Source organism: Halichoerus grypus, chromosome 2 (genome assembly GCF_964656455.1).
Source record: "Halichoerus grypus chromosome 2, mHalGry1.hap1.1, whole genome shotgun sequence".
NCBI lineage: Eukaryota > Metazoa > Chordata > Mammalia > Carnivora > Phocidae > Halichoerus > Halichoerus grypus.
Genome location: NC_135713.1, coordinates 13,200,416 through 13,227,084, shown reverse-complemented (window position 1 = coordinate 13,227,084; position 26,669 = coordinate 13,200,416). Strand labels below are relative to the sequence as shown.

The following is a 26,669-nucleotide window of genomic DNA, read 5'->3' as shown; positions in this document are numbered from 1 at the left end:
GAGACTGGGGATAGAAGCTGTTACCGATTTACCGTCATCATGTTCTACAATGTGCCTTAACTCCGGTTTATCTTTTAAGTCTTTACAGTTTTAGAGCAAATCGTGTGTAAACCATTTTTCGAAAGATGGTTTCACATTGCTGTGTTTCAAGGTTTGAAGGGAATTCCTTCATTCTAGTGATCTAGGAAGGTGACAGAAAACTTGTGAATTTAACGAATTTATCTGAAGAATCAATCTCCTGGAAGGGGGCAGCTCCAAACTGGAGGTTTGGTTAGGAGACCTCCCACCAATGCGTTTGTGTGCAGTTACTGCATTTCATGAATCTCTAAGATTATGTTCTTGTATGCAGTGTTCCTTCTCTCCTATCTCTCCCCGCCCCAACATTTTGTGTTTCAGAGAACAGTCACCCAGCTCCCTCACTTCTGTTTTTAAGATTTATTTATTTATTTGAGAGAGAGAGACAGACAGAAAATGCAAGCGGGGGGAGGGGCAGAGGGAGAGAGAGAATCCTCAAGCAGACCCCCCGCTGAGCGTGGATTCCCAGCACGGGGCTCCATCCAGGACCCTGAGATCATGACCTGAGCTGAAATCAAGAGTCAGATGCTTAACCGACTGAGCCACCCAGGCGCCCCACCGACTCCCTGACTTTTAACCCTATCAGGCGCCCGCCCCAGTACTTTCTGTTCACCACAGATGTAGTAAGGATGCCCGGAGGTAGAGCAACTCACACCGTGGGGTTTTGCCCAGGGCCGCTCCAGTCCACGCATGGCGATGCCCTGTTTCTGCCCTGATTCCTAATGGATAGAGGAGAGCCCATTTTTCTCCACTAGACTTTGTAACATCTTCACCCTCCAGGACCTTCCTCAAGGGAATCTTAGAAGAAAAGAACTGCTTAAAAAGTCTGTCAGCGGCCATTGTAGATGAGCATCTCAGCAGTGTTGGTGTTGCATCAAAGCGGGTCACATCTGGGCACACGTTATAAGGAGCAGACAAGCACCGAAGGCCAGGACGGAGCTGGAAAACTCTACAACTGCTCATTTCTCACTCTTGGCCGCTCACGCAGAGGTCATTCTCAGCCTTGACTCATTGGCCTAATGTTCTTGCAAAGACGGGACTTTCATATTCCTAAAGGGTGGGACACCTCTGCTTACAAAGGTTCAGTCCTTTACCAAACTAAGCCGGGAGAGTTGGAAGAATACGAGCCTGACGGGTCTAGTCCTTGAGCTCATTCATTCCACTCCCCAGGCGTGGAGGGCACCCATCCTGGACTGTGTTCGTGTCCTGGGGCTGCAGTAACAGATCATCATCGGCATGGTGGCTCAAAAACGACAGAAATCTCTTCTCTCGCTGTTCTGGAGGCCAGTTGTGCAAAATCAGTATAGCATGGGGCCAAAATCAAGGTGCTGGCAGGGCTGTGCCCCCTCCGGAGGCTCTAGGGAAGCATTCTTTTCTTCTCCTGGCCTCGGCCTCGGGTGGTTGCTTGGTGCATCGGCTTGCAGCCTCAACACTCCACTCTGCCTCGGTGCTCGTGGCCCCTTCTCCTCTTCCATCCTCACCACATCTCCCTCTGCCTCCCTTTTACAGGGATCCTCGTGACTGCATTTGGGGCCCAACCTGGATAACCCAGGACAGTCTCCCCACCTCTTGATCCTTGACTGAATCCCATATGGTGCCTCCCTTTTTCCATATAAAGTAAGATTTTGCAGGGTTCGGGGCAGAAAAGCCCGCCGCCACTTGGTCTCCTTATCCCATGAAATGGCAGAAACTGACCCGCAACCACGCAGTTGTTCGAGGGCCACCTAAGAGCGTCGACTAGAAGTGCCTCGGGCGCAGTGACCCTCTGCCCCCTGCAGCTCTGATGCAGAATCTGAACAACACGGGGTTTGTTGGCCCATCAGGCAGTCTGTGTGGAGCGCCTTTCTGTGCGGGGCCTGCCTCAGCACGGGGCTTCCAGGGGCTTCCAGATACCCCACCCCCACAGGCCTCTCTGCCCCCCGGGGGAGCTCTCATGCCCCCATCCTGTAGGGCAGGCTGTGTCCCAGGCCAAGCTTTACGTCAGGGTTTTAACTGGGTAGTCTGCTACGCACCAAGAGGAAAGGAGAACGAGATTAACCGCTGTGCTTTCCCAGCACTCCTCAGCCTATGACCGAAGGAACACTGGTGTCCGCCCCGGCCTCCTTCAGTGGAATCTGTGCAGACAAAGCACATAGACAAAGTCCGTGTGAGCCCTGCACATAGATGGCAGGAGCCCGCCTCTGCAGACCTTTCAGCCCAGGGCCCTGCTGTGATGAATGGGTCTCTGGGAGGCGCCCAGTTCCAGCCAGATGCGGTTATGGAAACTCCATGGCTTCCACCAGACCTGCCAGCCACTCGGGCCGGACACCTTGGCTTTGCCGCAGCAGCTGGGAAAGCGTGAGCGAGTCCTCAGGCTCACGGGGCTGTTCTCTCCCCTCCCATCTCGGGGTCTCCGCTCCCCCCCGCCGCATTCCTGCCTGAAGATAGCACACTTCCATTGTTAAGAATTTAGTTTTATTCCTCCTCTTCCCCCATGGTTATCCTTTTTCCTTCAAGATTTTATTTATTTGAGAGAGAGCATGAGCGAGAGAGAGCATGAGTGGGGGAGGGGCAGAGGGAGATAAGCAGACTCCCCACTGAGCAGGGAGCCCGATGCAGGGCTCGATCCCAGGACCCCAAGATCATGACCTGAGCCAAAGGCAGACGCTTCACCGACTGAGCCACCCAGGCGCCCCCCAACACTGTGATCTCTAATACCATCTTAGATGCTTCCTATGAAGTAGGTGAGGCCCGCGTATGGAGATCCTTTCAGGTAAATTAACCTTTGTGGAACCTACCAGAGCCCACGTGTCTGTTGCAAGTCAGCAGCGTGAGCAGCCTCCAGCTGTGGTGGATTTCTCGCTCACTCTTGTGGAGCCTACCTTGAGTGCACACTTCTCTTCATCCAGGCCCTGGGGAACTTTTCTGCAGCCATAGGCTCTTCCTCCATCACCTACCCCTCTCTCTCATGACAGAAGAGCCCAGAATTTCCACACTGGCCCCCTTTAATATCCTATTCAAGAACCGCCCTGTGTGGTGGGGGGGGGGGCTCAGTGGGTCCCCATGAGGCCACCTGTGGAGCATTTCCACCCCTGTCTCTTTATACCCTTCCTCCTGCGAAATCTGCACTGCCCATTTATGCCATGTTCTGCCAGCCCCTCGCTCCTCGGGAACCCGCTCTCTCCTTTCCGTGTAAGTGCTGCCCTGCTCAGCCTCTTCCCCCCGCACTGCCCCCCAGCTCCGCACAGCCCCAGCCTGCTCTGTGCTCCGTGACTGTGGTGCTCTTGTCCCTGCCATTCTAAATGTCCTTGTCCCCTTAGCCAGCAATCATACTCCTTTTCCTCACTTTTAATGACAGACCAAACAAGCAAACACCCCTTAGTGTTATCTGCTTTCTCCACTCTTGGATCCAGTGTTAACAGAGAAATGTCCTATGACAGGTGGGTTGTTAGTGCTCGACTTTATCCCACTTTCCAACGTCACCTTGAGGCCTCACTAGTGCTCAGAATTCCTTGGATTCTTTTGAATAGTTTATTTGCTTTGTTTGACATGCCCTCTAACCCCCAAATATATGCCATCTAACCCCAAAAGCTTATAAGGATCATAAAAAATGAGACTCATTTAAAAAGGTGTAGTAGAGGAACAGGATTCTAATGTGACCATAACTGAGTGACAGAGGCATCCCTGGGCTTACCGGCAGCCAAGGCAAAAAGGGAAACTAGACCAACTGAACAATTCTTCTAATAGTCTGATGAAAGAATGCAAGCAATTTTGAGAAACTTTTTTCCTGGGACTCAATTTTAAGAATTTATTACATAGATCTTTGGTAGGGGAGACTGCAGAACAAAAGGGACAACATCGTTGGCATTCGTTTCATGGGAAAATGCAGAAACGGCCTCGTGGTGTTTCTAATATTGCACTTCATTGAAGCTGGTAGCTGAGAGTATAATATTAAGATATAGCACAGTGAAGAAAGCAAGCCAATCAAGAAAGCAAGTGATTGATCTAAGTATACATTTTTTTCTGTTGATTTCATTTGAGCCTAGGTATAAGCTCAAAACACCTAAGGAAGGAAGAGATAAAAATCTCCTTTCTCAAGTAACAGTTGTCTTAGTTCTCCTTCCGTCAGCACCATTTCAGAACCCACCTTAAATGCCACCTCGGTTATTGGTGCTTCCTTGAGCAGCCTGATTTCCTCTCTTCCCTGAACTCGCGTGGATTGGGCTTTTTGTGTAGTTCCTACACCACCTGCCTCGGTTCGTATGTACTTGAGTGCATGCTAGGACTGCCTCACTGAACAGTCAAGTCCCTGAGGCAGGACCACGTGTGATGTAGGATCTCTCATGGCACCTGTCCAAGTGTTTTACATGTAGTAGGATCTCAAATATTCATGGACTAATCGCCTGAATTAATTATGGTACCAGAGGTATACACTGAATGGTTCGATAATTCCTAGAGTTTAAATATTTAAGCATTTCATTTTTTTTTTTTTTAGATTTTATTTATTTATTTGAGAGAGAGAGCGAGAGTGTGTGTGTGCGCACAAGCACAAGCCTGGAGGAGGGGCAGAAAGAGAGGGAAAGCAGACTCCCTGCTGAGCAGGGAGCCTGATGCGGGACTCAGTCCCAGGACCCCGGGATCATGACCTGAGCCGAAGGCAGACGCTTAACCGACTGAGCCACCCAGGCGCCCCTAAGCATTTCATGTTAAATAGCTCAGAATATTTCTAAGTTGAGAAATGCCTCAAGAGAAAAACACCTCCATTAATGTCTTGCTTTTTGCCTCTCCTGGTTACAGGTGCACAGTTATGGAGAAGCCTCAGCGAAAGGTAAGGAACTTGGTTTTTTTTCAATGTTATTGCTAACAAGAGGGTAGGTGACTGAGCCTCCAAGATGTCCAGTGGATTCAGATCCATCAGTTGGTTCTCTCCTTCTTTAAAATTGACTTTATGTTTTAGAACAGTTGAGATTTACAGAAAAATTGAGAGGATAGTACAGAGTTTCCATATAGAGATAGTACATCGCCTACCTTTCTTCTCTTCACATAGTAATATTACATTACCGCCGTACATTGTCACAATTAATATCTTCTTATTAGCTAAAAGTCCATGCTGTGTGCAGATTTCCCTAGTTTTCGCCTGATGTCTTTTTTTTGTTCTAGGATTCCATCCAGGATTCCACAATGCATTTCATAGACATACCTCCCTAGGCTCCTCTTGGCTGTGACAGTTTCTCAGACTTTTCTTCTTTTCGTTGACCTTGACAGTTTTGAGGAGTACTAGTCAGATATATTGTAGGATGTCCCTTTATTAGAATTTGGTGTTTTACTTATGACTAGACTGCGGTTATGGGTTTGGGGAAGAAGAGCACAGAGGTAAAGTGCCATTGTCATCACATTGTATCAAGGGTACGTCTCATCGATGTGATTTATCATTACGGTTTTAACCTTGACCACCTGGCCAAAGTAATGTTTGTCCAGGTTTCTCCAAGTTGGTTATTTTAAGCGGGGGAATCTGCTTGGGAAATCAAATTAAGATCAGAAGGCTGTTGATAAGAACAGGATCAGAGAGAGTGATTTGAAATTGGTTAACGATGCTGCCCTTGTGGCGTGCCAGCCCCTTTAGGCATGAACCCATCCCTGGCTGGCCTGGCAGTACGGGCCTTGGGTTCTAGTCCTGCCCACCGCAGACACACTGGACCTCCTTGGGCAAGTGTCTAAGCTTCCTGTGCAAGTGAAGAAATTGAGCTTGCTCTTTAATTTTGGTTAGGGGGACGATGCAACCCAGTGAGCTAGTGTGATTTCAAGGGAATTTTAAAAAAGCACTTTGTGATTTACTGGTCCTTATTTTGACTGGTGAAGTTATCAATTGCCTGCTTTTTCTAGAGCCCTTGCTGTCCAAGCCCTGTTTAGAAGCTGTTAGAGGGGCGCCTGGGTGGCTCAGTCGGTTAAGCATCTGCCTTCGGCTCAGGTCATGGTCCCAGGGTCCTGGGATCGAGCCCTGCATAGGGCTCCCTGCTCCGCGGGAAGCCTGCTTCTCCCTCTCCCACTCCCCCTGCTTGTGTTCCCTCTTTCGCTGTCTCTCTCTCTGTCAAATACATAAATAAAATCTTTTTAAAAAAAAAAAAGCTGTTTGAGTGTTTGATAATGATTTGGAAAAAATAAAATAGCAGGACCAAGGAACTCTGCCAATGCCGGGTTTGGTCAGGGAGTAAGCAGCTTATAATATGGCTTTTTTTTAGATCTATAATATTTCACCACTTTGGGAAAGTGCTCATGTGCCTCCAGAGAAGGCATGATAATGAAAATAACCTTTTTTTAATTTTATTTATTTATTTTTTAAAGATTTTATGTATTTATTTGACAGAGAGAAACACAGTGAGAGAGGGATCACAAGCAGGGGAAGTGGGAGAGGGGGAAGCAGGCTTCCCACGGAGCAGGGAGCCCGATGCAGGGCTTGATCCCAGGACCCTGGGATCATGACCTGAGCCGAAGGCAGACGCTTAACGACTGAGCCACCCAGGCGCCCCTTTTTTTTTTTAGATTTATATATCTCAGTGAGAGAGAGAGCAAGCCGAGGAGGGGCAGAGAGAGTGAGCACAGGACAGGGGAGGGGCAAAGGAAAGGGAGAGAAAAATCTCAAGCAGACTCCCGCTGAGCGAGGAGCCTGATGCAGGGCTCCTTCTCACAACCCTGAGATTACAACCTGAGCCAAAACCAAGAGTCTGTCACTTAACCAACTGCGCTACCCAGGTGCCTTGGAAATAAGCTTTTTAAGGGAGGGTCTCATTCACTTCACAATTACCTAGATACATATTCAGGTTCATCCTGGTCCCAGCTCCACAGCTGTTGATCTTGCCAAGTTCATTCCTCTCTTGGCCTCAGTTTTTCTCATCTGCTGAGGAGGTGAGAGAGAGAATCATTTCAGATATCCCTTCCAGCCATAAAAAGTCTGTAATGCAATTTGAGGTATTAGCGTGTTTGAGATATTGTGATTCATAATAAGAAATATAGATTTGGCCTTTGTCCCCAAGGTTCTGGCACCAAATCACTAAAACTTTTGCACTTTCCTAATTGTTGAGAGAAAGGTGTCTTTTGTTATGTTAATGAGGTGGCTTTTCTATGGCACCTAAGGACGGGGCTGGTTGGCATGGAAATTGATTAGAGGCTTGATTGGAAGGTTGGAACTTTCAGTCCTACTCCTCTTCTCTGGGGAAGGGAGAGGAGCTGGAGGTTGAACCAATCACCAATGGCCAGTGATTTAATCAGTCGTGCCTGTGGAATGAAGCCTCCATAAAAACCCAAAAGGACAGTGTTTGGAGAGCTTCCAAGTGGGTGACCATGTGATTTATGGGGAGCACATTTGGGGAGGCCATGAAAGCTCCCCACTCTTTCCCCTTGCCTTGCCCTAGGCTTCTCTGGCAGCTGGATGTTTCTTAGTTACATCTTTTGTAACAAACCTGTAATGTAGTAAGTAAAATGTTTGAGTGCTGGGAGCTGCTGGAGGCAAGTAATGGAACTCAAGGGAGGGGATTGTTGGAACCTCCAGTATATAGCAGGTTGGTCAGAAGCACAGGTGACAGCCTGGGTTGCAAATGGCATCTGAAGTGGGGGAGGGGACAGCCTTGTCAGACGGAGCCTTAACCTGGGGGGGGGTCTGACTCTATCTCCAGGTGGATAATGTCAGAATCAAGTTGAGTTGTAGAACTCTCAGCTGGTGACCTAGAATCGCTAGGTGGTGTGGAGAAGGTCCCCCTCCGGTCCCCCCCCACCCAGAAACTTGGGGACAAAGGCCAAATCTATATTTCTTATTATGAATCACAATATCTCAAACACACAAATACCTCAGATTGTATTACAGACTTTTTAGGGCTGGAAGGGATATCTGAAATGATTCTCTCTCTCACCTCCTCAGCAGATGAGAAAAACTGAGGCCAAGAGAGGAATGAACTTGGCAAGATCATCAGCTGTGGGACCAAAATTGTAGCTGGTGATCAGAAGTGGGATCAAAGAATCATTCCCGTTTCTTTCATTTTGTTATCTTGCTCCGTTTTTGTTTGGCCAGTGACTCCTTCAAAGGGATTTAATCCACAGTAGAAGGGATACTTTCCGGTATTTTTACACTGGTTTTTTTTCCCCCAGATTTTTATTTAAATTCTAGCTAGTTAAAATATAGTGTGATATTGGTTTCAGGAATAGAATTTAGTGATTTATCACTTACATATAAGTGTTCATCAAAACAAGTGCCCTTAATACCCATCACCCATCTAACCCATCCCCCACCCACCTCCCTTAAATAGAGAGTCTCTTATGGTTTGCCTCCCTCTCTCTTTATTTATTCCCCTTCCCCTGTGTTCATCTGTTTTGTTTCTTAAATCCCACATTTGAGTGAAATCATGATATCTGTCTTTCTCTGACTGCCTTATTTCGCTTAACATAATACTCTCTAGCCCCATCCGTGTCGTTGCAAATGGCAAGATTTCATTCTTTTCGATGGCTGAGTTCAGTTTCTCCTGTGTAATTATATTCTGTTCTCTATTCATCATGGAGACATGAAATTACAATATTTATTCCTCTAATTTCTTTGATTCGGTATGTTGCTTACGGTGATTCTTAGTGTCTGGTACTGGGTAGTGCTTGTGTTTTTCACATTGAAAAATTCAGAACCACTTTATTTGAAGGACAAAATGCAGTGCTGTATGAGAGGCTCTTCTGAGTCAGAGAGGCGCGGTTTTGCTCACATGAGCATTGTGGGATTAGGATCTTTCCACTTCCATGGTTGGTTTGCTGTCTCACTCTCAGAACGAGTCAGGCCTTCTCTCTGTGGGGCTTTAATTGCTTCATTAAAGATCATTACGTTCACTATAAAAAGGTGAGGCAAATAATGGACCATTCTCTCTTCATAATGCCATTGTAAAGCTTTTTAATTACAAAGGAGCTCCTTGCAAAGGGAACCGTTGTGCACTGTTGGTGGGAATGTAAATTGGTGTAGCCACTATGCAAAACAGGGTGGAGGTTCCTAAAAACTTAAAAATAGAACTACCCTATGACCCAGCGATCCCACCGCTGGGTATACCCCGAAGGAAAGGACATCAGTGCCACAAACAGAAGGCTGTGCCAGCATGTTTACTGCAACGTTATTCAGAACAGCCAAGACATGGAAGGAGCCTAAGTGTCCACCGGTGGACGAATGGATACATAGGGACATATATACAAGGGAATATTATTTAGCCATACAAAAAAGAAGGAAATTCTTCTATTTGTGACAATATGGATGAACCCCGGAGGGCATTGTGCTAAGTAACATAAGTCAGAGAAAGACAAAAACCATATGATCTCACTTATATGTGGCATCTAAAAAAGCTGCTGATAAAAACAGGAGAGGAGACTGGTAGTTGCAGGGGCTGGGAGGGAAGGGAAATGAGGAGAAGTTGGCCAAAGGGCACACTTACACTTGCAGTGATAAGACCAATGAGTCCTGGGGATCTAACGAACAACATGGCCGCTCTAGTGAACAATATAATATTGCACACTTGCACATTGCTAAGAGAGTAGACCTTCTGTGTTGTCACCACCACCCCAACAAAACGGGACTTATGTGAGGTGGAGGATGTGTTAACTATCTATGTGGTAATCATGTCACAATTTATGTGTGTGTCACACCCTCATATTGTACACGGTAAACTTATACAATGTGATATGTCTACTATGTCTCAGTAAAGCTGGAGAAGAAAAAGGATCTCCTTCCTTCTCTGTAGTCTGATGGCTTATTTCCCAGAATGTTATTTACTCCTCGGGAAAATTTGCTTCTGTTGGCTTAGCTGAAAGTATTTCCCTCAAAATTTAGCATGAAGATGGAACTGTACCCTTATGTATATGTGTAGTTTCTCTGGGCATTTAAAGGCTGTTCATAAAGTTCACATGGGTTATACTGGTAAATAACAATAAAGCCAGCATCTAATTTCTGATGTGGTCATCAGTAATAAAAGTTGGATAATTTTAATCAGATGCTACTCATATATAGATTTTTGTACACAGAAAGTTGATTTTGTGAAACTGTGGTTCACAGTGGGTAAGTTCTGAGAAGGGCTCCTGCTTGACCTATTTTTTAATAAACTAAGTCACTAACTCTACAACCTGCACAGGGTGTATACGGAGCAGTCTGTCAACTGAACCAAATTAACATCTCTTATGGCTCATTCTGAGTATTGAAATGCAACCTGACCTTCAGTGTCCTAAGAGCTTTTTATTTCTGCACGTGACTCTGGCAGCTGACTGAATAAAATCTCATGTTAACAAAGGAGACATTGTGCACACTGCCTTTTAAAAACATAAATTTGTTTTCATTTTGGCCAGGTTTTTCTAAGTATAAATTTGACGGGAATAACTTCACTTGCATATGTCCTGATCATTCAAAATTTCTTTACAGACTTCTTTAATAGTTGGGTACATTATAACCAGATGAGCTATTCTCAAAATTCTCATCAAAAATCTTGTTTTATCGTTCAGTGCCAATTTACAGAAAATACCATTTTTTTTTCATGGCAGCTAAAGAGTTTGGAAATTATGGCTGAGAACTCTGGGATTTTCTAGCAGGTGTTCCTGGAATCTCGATGCCTCTAGCAGGGTGCCCTTCACAAGAATCGGGGAGTGGCTTTCCAGTGATTCATGAGGACATCAGATCTACTTTGCCTTACCTGGAGTTGACTCTTCAGAGGCATAGCAGAGAATTAACAGTCAGTATTTCTAGAGCCAGCAGGGATTAGCAAGAGTCGTGAGCTTTTTGCCTCTACCTTGGTCAGATGGTGGGGGTGTCGGCGTGTCTCTGTCTCATGCTCTCGGGAGAAATAGCTGTGTGGCCCCACTTCATGGGATAAAATGCCCTTCTGCCTTGTCAGCTTCCCGATAACTGCCAGTCAGAGCATTCTAGCTGGTTCTATTTTTTTTTCGGGGAAAAGGAGCCAAGAATCTTTGGTTGTAAAACCCAAGTCCCAAGCTTGCCCCAGCTCATATGCCCAGAACAGACTGGAGCATTTAAGTAGGGGATGTCTAATTAATTAAATCTTTGAGCACGACTTTATGTCTCTGTTAAAAGTGAAGAGTCATCTAGCATTTGCTAAATTGTCTCTCTGAGGAATAGAATTTAGTGTGAAAACTGCATTTTCAGTATTTATGAATCATCCTTACTCATCAAAATTATATTGACAAGGTGAATTACTAAGTAAAAAGCCTTGCATAGTCACATGGTATTTTAAAAAGTATCCTTTCTTTGCTGTTAAGCACAGCAATGATTTTTGACTTGCCCATTGAAACTAGTCGATTTTTACAGTTTGAGCATTTTTGAATGTGTCTAGAAGTCACATTGTAACTTGTGTTTTATAATCTTGTCCTTGTACCTTTGTCATAAGGCATTATATTTGAAAGCTGTATTTTTTTTTTCAATTTAATTTCAGCCAGAACTGTAGACAGGGAGCCACATCTCCATGAGTTTTAAAAGAAAATTTTGCTGTGAAGGATACATTTGATTGAATTAAATTTGGTAAAAATTATTTACTTTTAGAGAAAATATTCCCTTAAAATCGGAGTCTGCTGGATTTTAGCATAAGCATATCTGAACTTGAATAAGTCTTTGGCTGAAGATATCTGGGCTGGCCTAGGAGCGAAACACTATTCAAATCTCTATCCTGCCAAAATAAAAATCCACATAGGCCTTTATTCCTTTTTTTCCCCAAAAATAATAATTGAGCTCTATTCTGTAGTCCTATATTGCACAATGGAGAGTCAAAGCCCCTTTCTTCCTCTCTGTCAGGAGAGAACAGCCAGCCCCATTCAGTGACTGATAGATGGCGAGCTCTCAGCCAGAGCTGCTGAGACTTGGTCTGAAAGTTTCTCTAAGTTCTTCATCCGGATTCCAATCTGTTGTATTCATTTTTTAAAGTTGTGCTTTGAAAATTAGACCAGTTTGAAGACAAGTATGGAACAAAGGACTCTAAGCAGTTTTTAAAGCTAGTGTGGAGGACTAGCAGAATTCTGCTGCTTCTCTCTTCACCATGAGTGGTGGACCTACATAGAAGATTACTTACGGGTTTTTGAAAATGCCCCCTGCTAGACATTTAGGGGCTGTCTTTGTCTCTCAGGAGCCTGTCAAACTGAAACATGGCTAGAACGAGCGTTCAAGAGAAAAATTTCACCCTGAAATTGACATGGATCCTCACCACCAATGGGATACATTTCCTGAAGCATTAAAAATAAAACCAAACAGGAAGTGCGTTTCATAGCCCACCAGCTTCATTGAGAAGGGCAATCAATGGTTAGACCTATTTCTGGCTGCATGTTCCTTTCATGAGTAACATAGTCTCTTTCTATCCAAGCAGATTTATCAAGTCAGAACATGGACAGAAAGCCAGGGGTCAGGCTTTCTGGGTCTGGGAGCAGTAGCCCTTAGATGAGCCCTAAATGACTTAAAACTCAAGGCTCCTTAAGTGAAAAGCCCTCAATATTATGTGTAGGATGAGGGATGAGGGTGTGTAGGCGTGGGTGGGGAGGACCAGGTTTTAATAAAGTGCTCAGGAAAGACTTGACTGAAGATTTTGAGCAAAGCCTAGGAAGTGAGGTTGTGAAGCATGTCTGGGTAAAGAGCTTCTAGGCAGAGGGAACAGCAAGTGCAAAGGCCCTGAGGCAGGAGCTGTATATGATATATGTATATATTTTTTATTTTATACCGGTAAGGTTTTTTTTTTATGCAGCCATAGTAACTGGAATAAATGGAGTATTATGCAGTTCATTAAGATCATGTTATAAGAGTATTTAGCAATCTGAAAATTTACCCTTTATTGCTAATTGTGTTAAAAAAAACTGTAGGTTTAAATAAGTGCAGGAAGGTATAATGTATGATATTATAATGATATGTTGGTACACATGTGGTATCGCTCTGTTAGGGGAATCCAGGTGGTTTTCATTTTCTTGATTTTGTTTACCCGCATTACATTTCCCTTTCTGTAATGAACATGGTAGCTTTTATCAGGAAGAGAGACCGTGAAGGGGGGGGTGCGTCCCTTCAGGCAGGATGAGGTGTGTGACTGTGGCTGTTGGAGGTGACACACGGAAGTCTGCAGGCAGTGTGTCTCTAAGTGCCTAAGGGCCCTGACTGCCGAGCTGCCGTCCAGAGACAGGGCTCTGGTTATGAGGAGAGAGACTGGCGTGGCCCCGTCATTGGAAACAAAGGTCAGGGCCAATGTCCAGAGAAACAGCTGGGCTCTACGGAAGGATGGAGCCTCAGAAATAAGTCAGAGGCATTATTGGGGGGGGGGCACGGGAGCTGACCAGGCCAAGTGCCACTTGACATTAAGCCTCATAGGACTGGGGTGAAGAAAAGTATTAATGCATTATTAAGTAATAAATGAAAATTATGGGGCGCCTGGGTGGCTCAGTCTTTAAGCGTCTGCCTTCGGCTCAGGTCATGACCCCAGGGTCCTGGGATCGAGCCCCGCATCGGGGTCCCTGCTTCCCCCTCTCCCACTCCCCCTGCTTGTGTTCCTTCTCTCGCTGTGTCTCCCTCTATCAAATAAATAAATAAAATCTTTTAAAAAAATGAAAATTATTCATTTCCAAGGTCAGGTGGTGTCTGAGGGGTGGGATGAAATTCTTGAATTCTTCCTTTCTGAGGTTCTGCTACAGGCCCAAGGTTGAGCCTCCACATAGAGGGGAAGGGCCTAACTGCATCTTCTCCTGATTGACACATGATCCATGAGTTTTTACTTAAGTAAAATTTGGAAACTCATTGTATCACTCAGACTAGGACTGATAGCTCCAAACTATAGGAGGACTTTAGGCAATTCAAACAAGAATGGAGCTGAGAAGACCTCATGTTCTCTTCTGAACAACCCACCCCTGGGTTGGTCCCTCTGTCTAGCTGTCCATCTATCAGTTATCAATCTATCAATCTACTTACCTGCACATATTCCTTAATTATATTTTAATGATAATATTTGATATATTGAAGAATATAACATACTTGTAAGTTGTAGACATTATAATAAAATGAGAGCCCTTTCCCCCAGACAGGACTGGTACTAGTCTCTCTCCCTTACCTTCTCCTGCTGCCTCCTCATGCCCAAGGCAAGAATGATCCTGAATTTTGTGGTCTTCATTCCATTGCTTTAAAAAAATGATATATATATGTGTGTGTGTGTGTGTATCTATATTGAAATTACATATACATGTATTCCTAAGATTTTTTTGGGGGGGAGTCTATAAAAATGGTACCATATTTATTTACATTAGAACTAATGTCTTTTTCAAAAAGATTAATCCATGCCGCCGTGTATGGCTGTGGTTCCTTCTGGGTTGTTGCTGTATAATATCCCACCATGTGACTATACCATATTTATTTACATACTTTCTTTTTACTGGACTTTGGGCACTTTCTTTTACCAGACTGTCCACTACTTCTTTTGAGTTTCTGAGCTTACTATAGGGCACTACTAAAAATCACAAGAAAAAAGGTAAATGCCTAACACATAAAGTGAATAGTTTCTTAGGCCAGAATGCTGTATGTTTGCAAGCGTGTGTAAAATCCGTACCGAAACCTGGGCTGAGACCGAGCGTAGAATGAAGTTCCTGCCGCGTGGCACGGTTCACATGCTGGCCGCCACTAGAGGGCGTGGGAGGGCGGGGACATCTGTGTGTCCCAGAAGCTAAGAATAACGTGCTTGCTGCTGGAACTTGGGCGTGTGGCTGCAGTGTTTCCAGTACTCGCGCATTTCAGGGCAAAAACATTTGCGTCGCTCCAGTTACAGGAAGAAAATCCAGTGAAAGGTTATGTCTGTATGTGTACACGTATACACGTGGACAGACGCATGTGTTCCTTGCTTCCTCTCCCACCTATATTAAAATATAAGGGTAGGGCGCCTGGGTGGCTCAGTTGGTTAAGCGACTGCCTTCGGCTGGGGTCATGATCCCGGAGTCCTGGGATCGAGTCCCGCGCCGGGCTCCCGGCTCAGCGGGGAGCCTGCTTCTCCCTCTGACCCTCCCCTCTCTCATGCTGTTTCTCTCTCTCTCTCTCTCAAATAAATAAATAAATAAAATCTTTAAAAATATATATATAAGGGTAAAGAGTAGTGACAGGGACACACTCATGGGGATAGGACAGACTGGGTGGGGAGGACATTCACATACAAACCAGCCCAAACTACTTTGAGTTCATCACCCTTTTACTGCTTATTTCAAAGTCTTCCACATGATCTTTATTATGTGCTCTCCAGAATCTCTGCTTCCCTCACCTGTCCTTGACTTAGAACTTTCTCCTCTCTTGGAAGTGAAATGCATGGATTCCTTCCTTCCTCCCCTCATCCCCTCACCCCCAGCTCTAAATAACCTTGAATAGGGAACCCAAGAAATCTGCTTCGTTTGCTCTTCTGAGGAGAGAAGACTTCTCGCTGCATGGTTGGCCGCTAGGCATGAACTGCCCCGTACACCATTGAGGGTGAAGGTCCCTGCTTGGTCGGGAAGCGCACAGAAGAAGTGGCTGCCAAAGGTTGTCCTCAGAACCTGGGAATGTTTGTGGTGGACTGCATGCCGCCCTCTTTCCCCACAACTACCAAAGACGTCCACGCCCTAGCGCCCAGAGCTTGTGGGTGACTGTGTGCCTTACACGGCAAAGGGGACTTCGCAGATGTGATTAAGTTAAGGGTCTCTAGGATGGGGGGAGGATCCTGGATGACCCAGGTGGGCCGGTGTATTCACAAGGGTCTTTTTAAGAGGGAGACAGGTGGCCAGAGAGGAGAGAGACACGTGCTTTTGGCTTTGAGGATGGAGCCCAGGGCCACAAGTCAAGCATTGCAAGCCGCCTCTGGAAAGTGGAAGAGGCCAGGAAACAGATTCTCCCCCGAAGCTTCTAGAAAGAATGTGGCCCAGCAGACCCACTTTAGATTCTGATCACCAGAGCAGTAGGATGACAAATGTGTGATTTTCCGCCACCGAATGTGGTAATTCATTACAGCAGGAATACGAAACCGTGTTCCTTATGTGTGAAAGAACCACCGTTGTTAGAAAACGTTGAGGGTGCGCTTGCCAACTTACATCTCCGTCCACTGAAGAAATGCAGTGTGACCCTGATTTGTGGGGGGAAACAAGGAGGCTTGAGGTGCCAGCTAGAGTGGTCAAGCCGATGAAGCACCAGACCGGACAGGAAGCCCAGAATGTTCCTACTGGGCAAATAGGAATAAGAGCTTGGAAAGGGAACACGTGGTCAAGATGGTCAAGAAGGGTCTTGAAGATGCCATGGTTGGAGGTCAGGGCAAGGAGTGTTTCAAGGAGGAGGCTGTATGTGATGTTCCAAGGGTACTGAGGAAGGCGACCGGATTGTATAAAAATATGAGTGTTTGTGGAGAACTTTATAAATAGTTCCCCATACTTTTGTTTGTACATGTGGAGGAGGCAGAGACTTTTTGGAGTAAAAAACCAAATGAAGGGGCTTACGGATAAAACCAGGGCTGAGAAAATGGAGGTGGGTCGTGTGAACCACATATTTGAAAATACTGGCAGTGGGTTGTGGAGAGAAATGAATCTGTGATTTTTTTGTTAATTTATTTTTATTGTGGTAGAAGAGCCATAATTGACCATGAGTGACCTTTAGTCCCTTCACGGTATCTGGCAGCCATCACCACTGTTGAGTTCCAGAATATTTCCTCACCCGAAAAGGAAGCCCCATCCCCCTTCCCTCTAGCTCCTTGGCAACCACGAATCTGCTTTCCGTCTCCACGGATTTGCCTTCTTCCAGATATTTCCCACAAACCATATAATACGTGGCCTTGTTGTGTCTGGCTTCTTTCACTTAGCATCATATTTTTAAGGCTCATCCATTTTGTAGCGGGTGTTATTACTTCATTCTTTTTTATGGCTGAAAAATATTCCATTACTTGGATATATCACATTTTGCTGGTCTGGTCATCCGTGGACGGACATTTACGTTGGTTCTGCCTTTAGGCTGCTGTGAAGAGCGAGCAGCTTGGTTTTCTCTTGCTTGGTTTTGTTTTCAGAACAGGGAGGCGTGACCCTGTGGGGGAAGGAGAGGCCTGTGGCCAGGCAGGACCGCTTCCATCCAGCAGACAGCACCTCGGACCTGGCGCCTGGCTGCCGGGGGCCAGTCTGCACTGTCTTGAGGGGGCAGGATTCTGTCTGGGGAGAGAGGGGAACCTGGGCAAGTGGTGGGCTTTGCTCATCGTCCAGGAATCCTACAGGAGAACAGAAGGTAGCGTTAGGGAACTGGGTAAATGCCGGATGCCAGCATGGAAGCTGATTTTAGGCAGCACTCATGCCTCCAGCAGTGAGAAGACTGGTTCTAAAGGAAGAGCCCAAGAGTGTGCCCTTCACTTGTCATTTTCGTCATGGAGAAAGCATGCAGGAAGGAGGGAAATGAGAGGGGCGATGTTATTATTTAGAGGTATCTGGTAAAAGGAGGCAAAAGTGCATGATACGGTATCCTTATTGGGTAGATTGCGTTGCTCTTGTGCTATTTATTAGGGTTTTTTTTTGAAGGCTATTCTTACTTGTGCCTGTTTTTAAAACCTGAACAACTGGGAGAGAGAACTTATAATCCTGTAGTCATTTGGCTTGTATTCTTAGAGAGTATTTTTAAACGCTAACTTTCAGAGCCATCTAATGTCACTTAAAACACAAGAAGTGCTTCCAGTATTCATTTCTCCTGATCTGCAGGTTTTAGATTGTGAATAGTATTTTTACTTCCACTGAAAACACATTTTCCCCCCAGATCTCTTTCTTGATGTTTGCCTAAATTTTTTTGGTCAGTTGTCATTATCTTTATTAAAATGAGTGATGATATTTTCAGTCATGACTCAAGAGTCATCTGCTATGGAAAGAAAACTGTCTGAATTCCAAAGCTTATCAAGCTAAACATCCTCAAGTCAGAAATGGATGTGTATTTTGAATAAATTGCGCATTTAAAAGATGTGTATTTTGAATAAATTGCGCATTTAAAATACCTTTTTTTTTTCTTTCTGGAGGCTAAATTCAAATGAAATCATCTTGCTTTAAAGGGCTTTTTGTGGCTCTACCAGGCTTGGAATATGTAATGAAGACTCAGTAATTGAGAAGATTTTTAAATTAAGACTCACTAATTGAAAGAAAAGAAACTTGTATTTTTATTTATTTTATTTTATTTTTTTAAAAGATTTTATTTATTTATTCATGAGAGACAGAGAGAGAGAGAGAGGCAGAGGCAGAGGGAGAAGCAAGGTCCCTGCTGAGCAAGGAGCCCAATGTGGGACTCCATCCCAGGACTCTGGGATCATGACCTGAGCTGAAGGCAGCTGCTTAACTGACTGAGCCACTCAGGCCCCCTGAAACATGTATTTTTAAATTGAGAAATTGATCTGAAACGGATTTGAGGTCAAAACAGGGGTATCCTAATCTAGGTCCTCATTAAACTGGAATAGAAAAGACTGCCCTTCTCCACAGTCTTGCTTACATATACCTAGGTGATTGAGTTGGACCATTTCTACTTGCCTAATGCAAGGGGGGAAGGGATCCTGGTTTGAGGAATCTGTTTGTGCTCTTTGTGAGGGCACATGGGAAGTTAGAGATCGACTTAGAAGTTTGACTCTGTTCCTTGTTCAAGGCACAAAAGTCCTCAACTGTGAAAGACAATATGGCTGGTAACAACTTTTCTCATGCTGGTTAGAATATGGGATTGATAATAGCAAGAAGGTTGTAAGCTAAAACTTTGGAGAAAACTCTTTCTTTTGGTACTTCCAGCTGATTTCTGGAATAGAAGAAAAGCTGTTTTTTGCTAAGCAAGTGCTTTAGAAAAGTAGAGAGAGGCCAGTGAAAAGTTGACGCTGTTGCATTTACCGGAGTTGAGACTCTGATGTTGCGTCTCTGCCTTTGTCTGAGCTCACCACCTAGACTTTGCGTGAACTCTTGGCCTGAGCTTCTCTTTCTGCCCCTCACCCTCATTTTACCCTTTTGAATTTAATAATGAGGGGAAATAGAGGGAATTCATTGGTTGATACAATTCATAGGAATGCAGAATTAGTAGGATGAAGCTACAGGTAATCCAAGTCTGGAAAAGATCTTAATGAAACAAAATCGTAAAGATAAGCTGTCCAGCACTCAGAGTTCTCAGTCCAGGGGGATTATTTGCTAGTCCCTTTTGGTTAAATAGTTCTAGCATCTCATGACCCTCCTTCTTTTTAGATACAAAGAAGAAATGTTCCCTTTCATATTCTTTTTGGACCCTCTTTCCTGTCTGTTACCATTGTGCTCTGGGACTCCTGAATTCCAGTAGTTATTTCAAGGGATGTTGTAAATACTGGGGTGTGGGTCATGGTGGACTAAGCTATTTTCAGGCACATACTACCTTCACTCATATTTTGACACCTTTGAAAGATAACTTGACAGCCACTACCATGGGTCTGACATTGTGGTAAGGTCTGAGAAGAAGTGGGGGTCACACGGCTGGGTCACCTAACCTCAAGGCAGTATCAGGAGCAGAGTCATTAACCAATCTTGATCACCCTCCCCTCTCCCAACCCTCAAGTCTGATAGATCCTGGCTCCTTTTCCATGTTATATAGAAGGAAAGAATCCAGACAAAATATAAAAGTGGATCTATATAAAATATTTTTGGTCAAAAAGGCTATAATATAATACAGTATTCTCAAGATCTTCTAAATTTTTTTTTAATCAGCAGTTCACATGAAGCTAAACAGAAACAGGATTGATAACGAATATATGTCATGATTCCCTGATTGCCATACTTTTCTCTTTATTGAGTAAGGACCTATCATGATCAGGTATTGCTGTGTAATAAGCATACAGATCTCAGGGCATACAGTCAGCATTTACTTCTTGCTTTCTATCTGTAGACCAGCTGGGGTTCACCTGGTTTGGGCTGGACATGGCTCCAAGCTTTGGGTGTATCTAGGCCTGCTCCTCAGTCTTTCAGCCTTGTTGGACTAGAGGCTATCCAAGGCAAATTGTTCTTACGGACAAAGACTGTAGGAACCTAAAAGGGCAAACCCAGTCATTCATGCACATTTCAAGCTTCTGCCTATTAATTTCCAGTTGGCCGAAGGAAGTGACATGACCAACTCCAAAGCCAAAAAGGGGAAAATACATCCAGTTACCATAGGCCATGACAAGGGTGTGGACATGGAATACTGCTACAGGGAGTGAAGAATTGGGACTCATAATTTGATCTGGCATTAGGGTTTTTTATTATTAGGTTAGGAAATTTTTCATATGATTATATTGGTTTTTATTCTATGTTCAGAATTTTTTTTTTTTGATGTTGTATATTTTTTTCATTTATGGGATAAAAACTTCTAAGTCCAGTTTCCGTATTTATTTATGAAGATAGCTACTTTAACCACCTTTTCTTAACCCTTAGTATTTATAGGTGCTTCTTGGATTTGGGGCCATAATTATTAGTTTTACCCAGCACTAATTTTAAGGAATTTACTCAATTCCTTATTATTCTTATATCTTTCCAAACCAGAACCAGTTTACCCAGTTTACCCACTAATAATTGGAGGGTATGAAATTATTGGCAAATTTCACATTATGGTGGCACATCTGTGCGTGTGTTCATATATTCAGAGCTGAAGGGCTTGTTCTGTTTTGTTTTACAGAGCGAGCGAGCACATGCATGTGTAAGTAGGGCGGGGAGGGACAGGGGAGAAGGAGAGAGAGAATCTTAAGCAGGCTCCCTGACCACTGCAGAGACCAACATGTGGCTCGATCTCACAACCCTGAGATCATGACCTGAGCTGAAATCAAGAGTCGGATGCTTAATCAACTGAGCCACCCAGGCACTCCTAGAGCTGAAGGATTTTCTAAAAGCTACTGTTACTATAGGACTGAACACTGAACATATTATACAGAAGGGTCTCATTATACATATTGAAAGGGGAACTTAGAAGAACCAGGTCCATTCTTTGACAATATCATCCACCTATCTGGAGCCTAAATTAATGTTGCTAAAACAAGAGTTACTGTTTTGGGATCATAAATTCCCATTGGTAACACACTCATGGTTATTCAGCAAAATTAACTAGAGAAGCAGTTGTGTGCTAGGCTCTGTGAGAGGGGGAAAGTGAAGGTAGTTAGAATGTATTAAAAATGTCCATGTATTTGGAAGGAACCAAATTCTCCTGTTAGCTGTTCAGGAGCTCATTAGCCAGCTACATTTTCTTGCAGTAAAATATCTCTTATCCCGGGCCTGACTCTGAAATGCTTCACTTGAACTTCTTGTGATATTTGTCAAGGAATGAAACACTTGACCAATGTCAATTTTTTGGTTGTGAATAGAGAAAGTGAGGTGACAGTTCCCATGGTCACCCTAGAGTGAGGTCTCTGATGGAGCTTTGCTTTTTTGGATTCCTGCTTAAACTTTGGGGCCACTTTCCCTGTCAGTGTCTGGAGCACAAGTCAATGGCTCCATTCTTCCAAGATTTAGTAAACGCCTGCTGTGTGGAAGGCACTCTGTGGGACATCTAGCATAGGACCTCCTATTATGTCAGGATTTTATTGTATTTCCCTTGATGTTGGAACAAGGGAGAAGGTCTCAAATGTCAGAGAGGTGGTAGAAATAACAAAAGACTTGTACCTTGTCAGACATGGTCAAAGCTGTGTCCATTCATTTTTCAGACGATTCCTAAGAGATTCCATTGCTGTTTGTTCTACATAAAGAGAGCCTGCGGGCACCAGGATAAAAAGAGCTGGAAGTATTACATCATCAGAAAACATTTTCATTGGTACATCATGCCTTGACAGGAGGAAGTCCATGATTATATTTAGATTGATTCTGTTTTGCTCACTGAAATGATAATCTTAAGACAATGTAAGAAACAGGAAGAGGCAGGATATTCAAAGGCCACCAGATTTGTTGTATACACATCAATTAATGTTTCAAAATTGGGGTCTGGTATTTTCACGTATATCAGCATCCTATTTTATGTTTTCCAATCAGCTGTAATAATAGGTGTCTCATATTTAAATTCTAGAAGCATCTTTGAGGTAATGTGTTGCACCTAACAATGTACCTCTTTTCAAAGTTTGAATATTTCTTTTTTTTTTTAAGATTTATTTATTTTAGAGAGAAAGGGAGATGGGGGGGAGGGGCAGAGATGGAGAGAGAGAGAATCCTCAAGCAGAGTCCATGCTGAGCATGGAGCTGGACATGGGGCTTGACCCCAGGACCCGGAGATCATGACCTGAGCTGAAATCAAGAGTCGGCTGCTTACCTGATTGAGCCACCCAGGCACCCCCAAAGGTTGAATGTTTCTTTATCAAGAATATGAAATTTCAAGATTTGCGCAGTGAAAAAACAGAAGTACCAAAGGAAATTTTCTTTTTAGTGTTTTGTTTGGTTTTGTTTTACCTTATGATTTTGGTCATTGAATCTCCTAGCTTGGTTTTTCATGACCTGTGAAGACTGGACTTGTTTGGATTCTCCCATTACAGGATACGGGTTTTAGCGCCCCGCCTGTCTGTTACATTTTGTCCTAACCCAGCAGTGCATCTGGTCCAGGACCTTCGCCTTGGCCCCCTGCAGTGACCGTGCTCCAGATGAACCTGGGGTGGCATTGTGGACGGGGAGAACCATGAGTCTCTAACTGACCTGTCTTTCCAAGGAAGCTTCTGTGGTGACAACAAACAGAAACCCTTCAATCTAGCATTAATAATGGAGGAATTACTATTTGGACTCAGAGTATCACATGGAAGCTGGAACCAAGAAATGCAAGGAACCAGAGGCTAGAAAGTTACAAGGAACGGAAGCAGCTTTTGAGGGCTCCCCAGGAATCAGAGGGAGCAGATAGGGAGCTTGGAGTGTGGTGCAGGGCAGTTGAGGAAGTGGAAGGAGCCTGGATGACGGTGCTGATAACCTGTTAATAACCATCATCTATTAGTGCTTAATATTGCTGGTCACTGTGCTGGACGCTTTCAGTGTCACCTAATGTGTCTTCATGACAGTTCACAAGGCAGGAAGTCGTAGCCCCATTTATGAGACAAGGACACCAAAACCTGGGTAAGTTACTTGACCAAAGTGATGGAGGAAAGATTTCTGTGGCCATCCCTCCCCAGAGCCAGAGGCTGATCTCCATATTCTACTGCATCCTCTGTCAGCCAGCTTCTATTTCCTTGTCTAGAACATGACCTTGTAAATAGTACATAGGCAAAGAAAGGTACAGTTAGAATTTAAAGTAAGAATTTAAAAATGTTTCATCACATGCCAATAATGAGGAAGCAAACAGGACTTTGGTGTCCCCACGGTGCAAGGCTGCGAGATGGTCAGAGCCCTAACTCAATGTGGTAGGAGGGACGGTCTCCATGTTGAAGAGACAAGTTAGGCTTTTTGTGACTGAAATGTGTTTCTTTTCTCTTATTAAAAGTTTACTTTTAATATTGCTAAAGCTTGTTTTCATCACAACAAATGAGGCTGTATTTTTAGTAAAAATATGTTCATCTCTGTCATATCAACTAATTTTTTTCTTGGCAGAGAGTTCCTCTTTATATGTAAAAGAATTAAATCTTAGGAGATGATATGGCACCACTGGAAGAAACAATGGACTTTGAGCACACCAGTTCATCTTGTAGGCCTGTTTCCTTACTGGCTAAAGAAAGTGAGTAGGCTTACTTTACAGCTGGGCTAATCCAAGACTGTCTGGTGATAAATCAGTGCAACAGAGTAGAGTCCAGAAATCAGACTCACATGTATGTGACAACCAGTTTTCACCATAGGTTCAGAGGCAGTTCAGCGGAGAGAAGATGGCTTTTTAACAGGTAGTGCAGAAAAGTTGAATATCCATATGCAAAAATATAAACTTAGATGCATACCTTGCATCATATATAAAAATTAACTCCAAGGGCCTTTAAACAGGCCCAAATGTAAACTTAAATCTATAAAATTTCCAGAAGAGAACACAGGAGAAAATCTTCATAACCCCAAATTAAGGAAAGATTTCTGGGATACAAGACTATAGGCATCATCCATAAAAAAAAATTTTTTTTTTTTAAAGATTTTATTTATTTATTTGACAGAGAGATAGAGAGACAGCACAAGTAGGCAGAGTGGCAGGCAGAGGGAGAGGGAGAAGCAGGCTCCCCACTGAGCAGGGAGCCGGACATGGGGCTCGATCCCAGGACCCCAGGATCATGACCTGAGCCGAAGGCAGCCGCTTAACCGACTGAGCCACCCAGGCGCCCCCATAAAAGAAAATTTTAACAAATTGGACTTCATCAAGATTGAAAAACCTTTGGTCTGTAGCAGACGGTATTGAGGGAATGAAAAGTCAAGGCATAGACTGGAAGAAAATACTTATAAACTGTATATCTGAAAAGATCTGTATCCCGAGTATAGAAAGAACTCTTAAAACTTAATAAGAAAACAAGCAACCCAAGTTTTAAAAGTCCAAAGGATTTGAACAGATACTTCAACAAAGATAAACATATAAAAAGATGCCCACCATTGTTAGTTGTTTGAACTGCAAATTACAGCCACAGTGAGATACCACGACACTTACTGGAACAGCCAACATTTAAAAAGACCATACCAGGTGTTGTGAAGATGTCGAGGAATAGCAACTCTCATATTCTGCTGGTGGGAAGGAATGTCAGATGGTTACAACCATTTGCTAAAACAGATGGGCGCAGGTTTTTGAAAAGGTAAACATACACCACCATGTGATTCAGCCATTCCACTCCTAGGTATTTACCCAAGAGAAATGAGAGCATATGTCCGTACAAAGTCTTGTGTAAGAATGTTCATAGGAGCTTTATTGGTAAGAGCTAAAACCTGCCCATCATCAGGTGCATAGATGAGTAAATTGTGGTGTATCCATCACTGCTCTATAATAAAAAGGAATGAGTTATTGATAAACTAGCAAGTAAAACAACCTGGATGAATCTTGAAATAATTATGCTGAATTAAAGAAACCAGACAAAAAATAGTCATGCTGTATGACTCCATTTGTATAAAAATCTTAAAATGCAAACTAATATATTGTCACAGGAAGCAAATCAGTCCTTGCCTTGGAAGGGACGGGGGTGATGCCAGGAAGGGCAGGAAGGAAGGAAGGATTCAGAAGGGCACCGGGAACTTTAGAAGGCTGATGGCATTCTTCATTATAGTGATTTTGGTGATGGTTTCATGGGTGTATACGTATGTCAAAAGTTATCAAATAATGCACTTCAAATATGCAGTTGATTGTATGTCAATTACACGTCATAAAGCTACTTAGAATAAAAGCCAGTGGGTACAGGAATCAACAGTAATACTTGAATGAGAGCACAAATAGAAGTAGGAGCTGTTCTGCTCAGAAGCCAGCAGGAATTGCATTGTTTTCTGCAGATAATTCCAGAACTTGTTCTGACACCATTCCATATTGCTGAGATATCCCTTTCATGTGTGTTGTGCAGCATGTATTTCTTTTAGTTGAAATAATTAAAAGGTCCTTTGACTTCTGAGAATAATGTATTTCTCATTTTAGAAAAATGCCTTAGGGAGGCACAGTGCAAAGGTGGACAAGCATGGACCTGACTTCTGAGCTGAGTTTCCTGTGAGATGGTTTTTGGCCTTTCTTGTTTGTATGTCATAAAAACAGAAACCAAAGATGACTGGATGCTTGGGACAACAGGTTCCACTGACTCTAAGACAAAGGTCTCCCCACCCCCAGGCCAGCCTTCTGTCTTTCACAAGCTCTGAACCTGCTTCGGTATATGGAGATGAGCAAAATGAAAAATCCATGTGCTTTAACACCCCCACCTGCCGCCGAAAAGCCTTCAAGTAGGATGAGTCAGGTAGCGTGTTTTGTTTTGGTTTTTTCCTAGTACCTTTTACTAATCCGCTGTGACAGCAGAGTGATGGTCGCCCTGGGCTGGGCTGGATTTCAAAGAAGGTGACCACGTAGGTGGGTAGGTGTTTTCAGGTGGGCATTGGAAATGTTCTGTATCTTGCTTCCGATGGTGGTTTCAAGGGTGTAAACAGCTGTTAAAACTCACCAGATGTTGTGCTTTAAAAATGCATACAGTTTATTCTCTGTAAATCATATCTTGATAAAGTTGTTATTTTAGGAACTCCACACATTTCTGCCTTCAGCTCTCCGCCCACGGCTTCAGAAAACAGTGGACCCGACACACGCACCCCCCAATTATGTCTTAATAAAATAATCCTATTGTTGCCTCCCTGAATCATTTCTTCCTAGGAAAGAAAGAAATCCTTGTAGTTGCTGTTTCAGCCGTAGACCTATAGATTAGGTTTTTTTGTTAAGCTTGGATACTGTTTGTTTATATCTTGTTTCTAAGGGCAAAGTCAAGGTGAAATTGAGGCAGTTTGTTTTAGCTAATGAACTACACAAGAGTGTGATTATTAGTCCTGTCCCTTCAAACATGCTAGCTCTGGGGCAGGGCACGGACCAGGGTAGTGGTCTATCCTGGAATCGCTCAAGCACAGGGATGCCATATAATAGATACTTGTTTACTTGTCACTTGACTGAATTGATGTTTTTCCCCCCTTTAGTTCTGAATCACCCCTGTTAGACAATCCTCTCCTCCCTGATCCCCCAGCTGACACCAGGGTCGTCCCTGCTTGGTTCCGTG

At 43.8% G+C, this 26,669-nt stretch overlaps 1 protein-coding gene across 1 annotated transcript in view; it reads left to right on the top strand.

Moving 5' to 3' along the window:
- Positions 1-26,669, top strand: part of RETREG1 (reticulophagy regulator 1) — a 135,759-nt gene that overhangs the window by 42,691 nt on the left and 66,399 nt on the right. Inside the window, exon 3 of the mRNA XM_036109221.2 lies at positions 4,852-4,882. Within this exon, the coding sequence (XP_035965114.1) occupies positions 4,852-4,882 (31 nt within the window). The remainder of the gene's footprint in view (positions 1-4,851; positions 4,883-26,669) is intronic.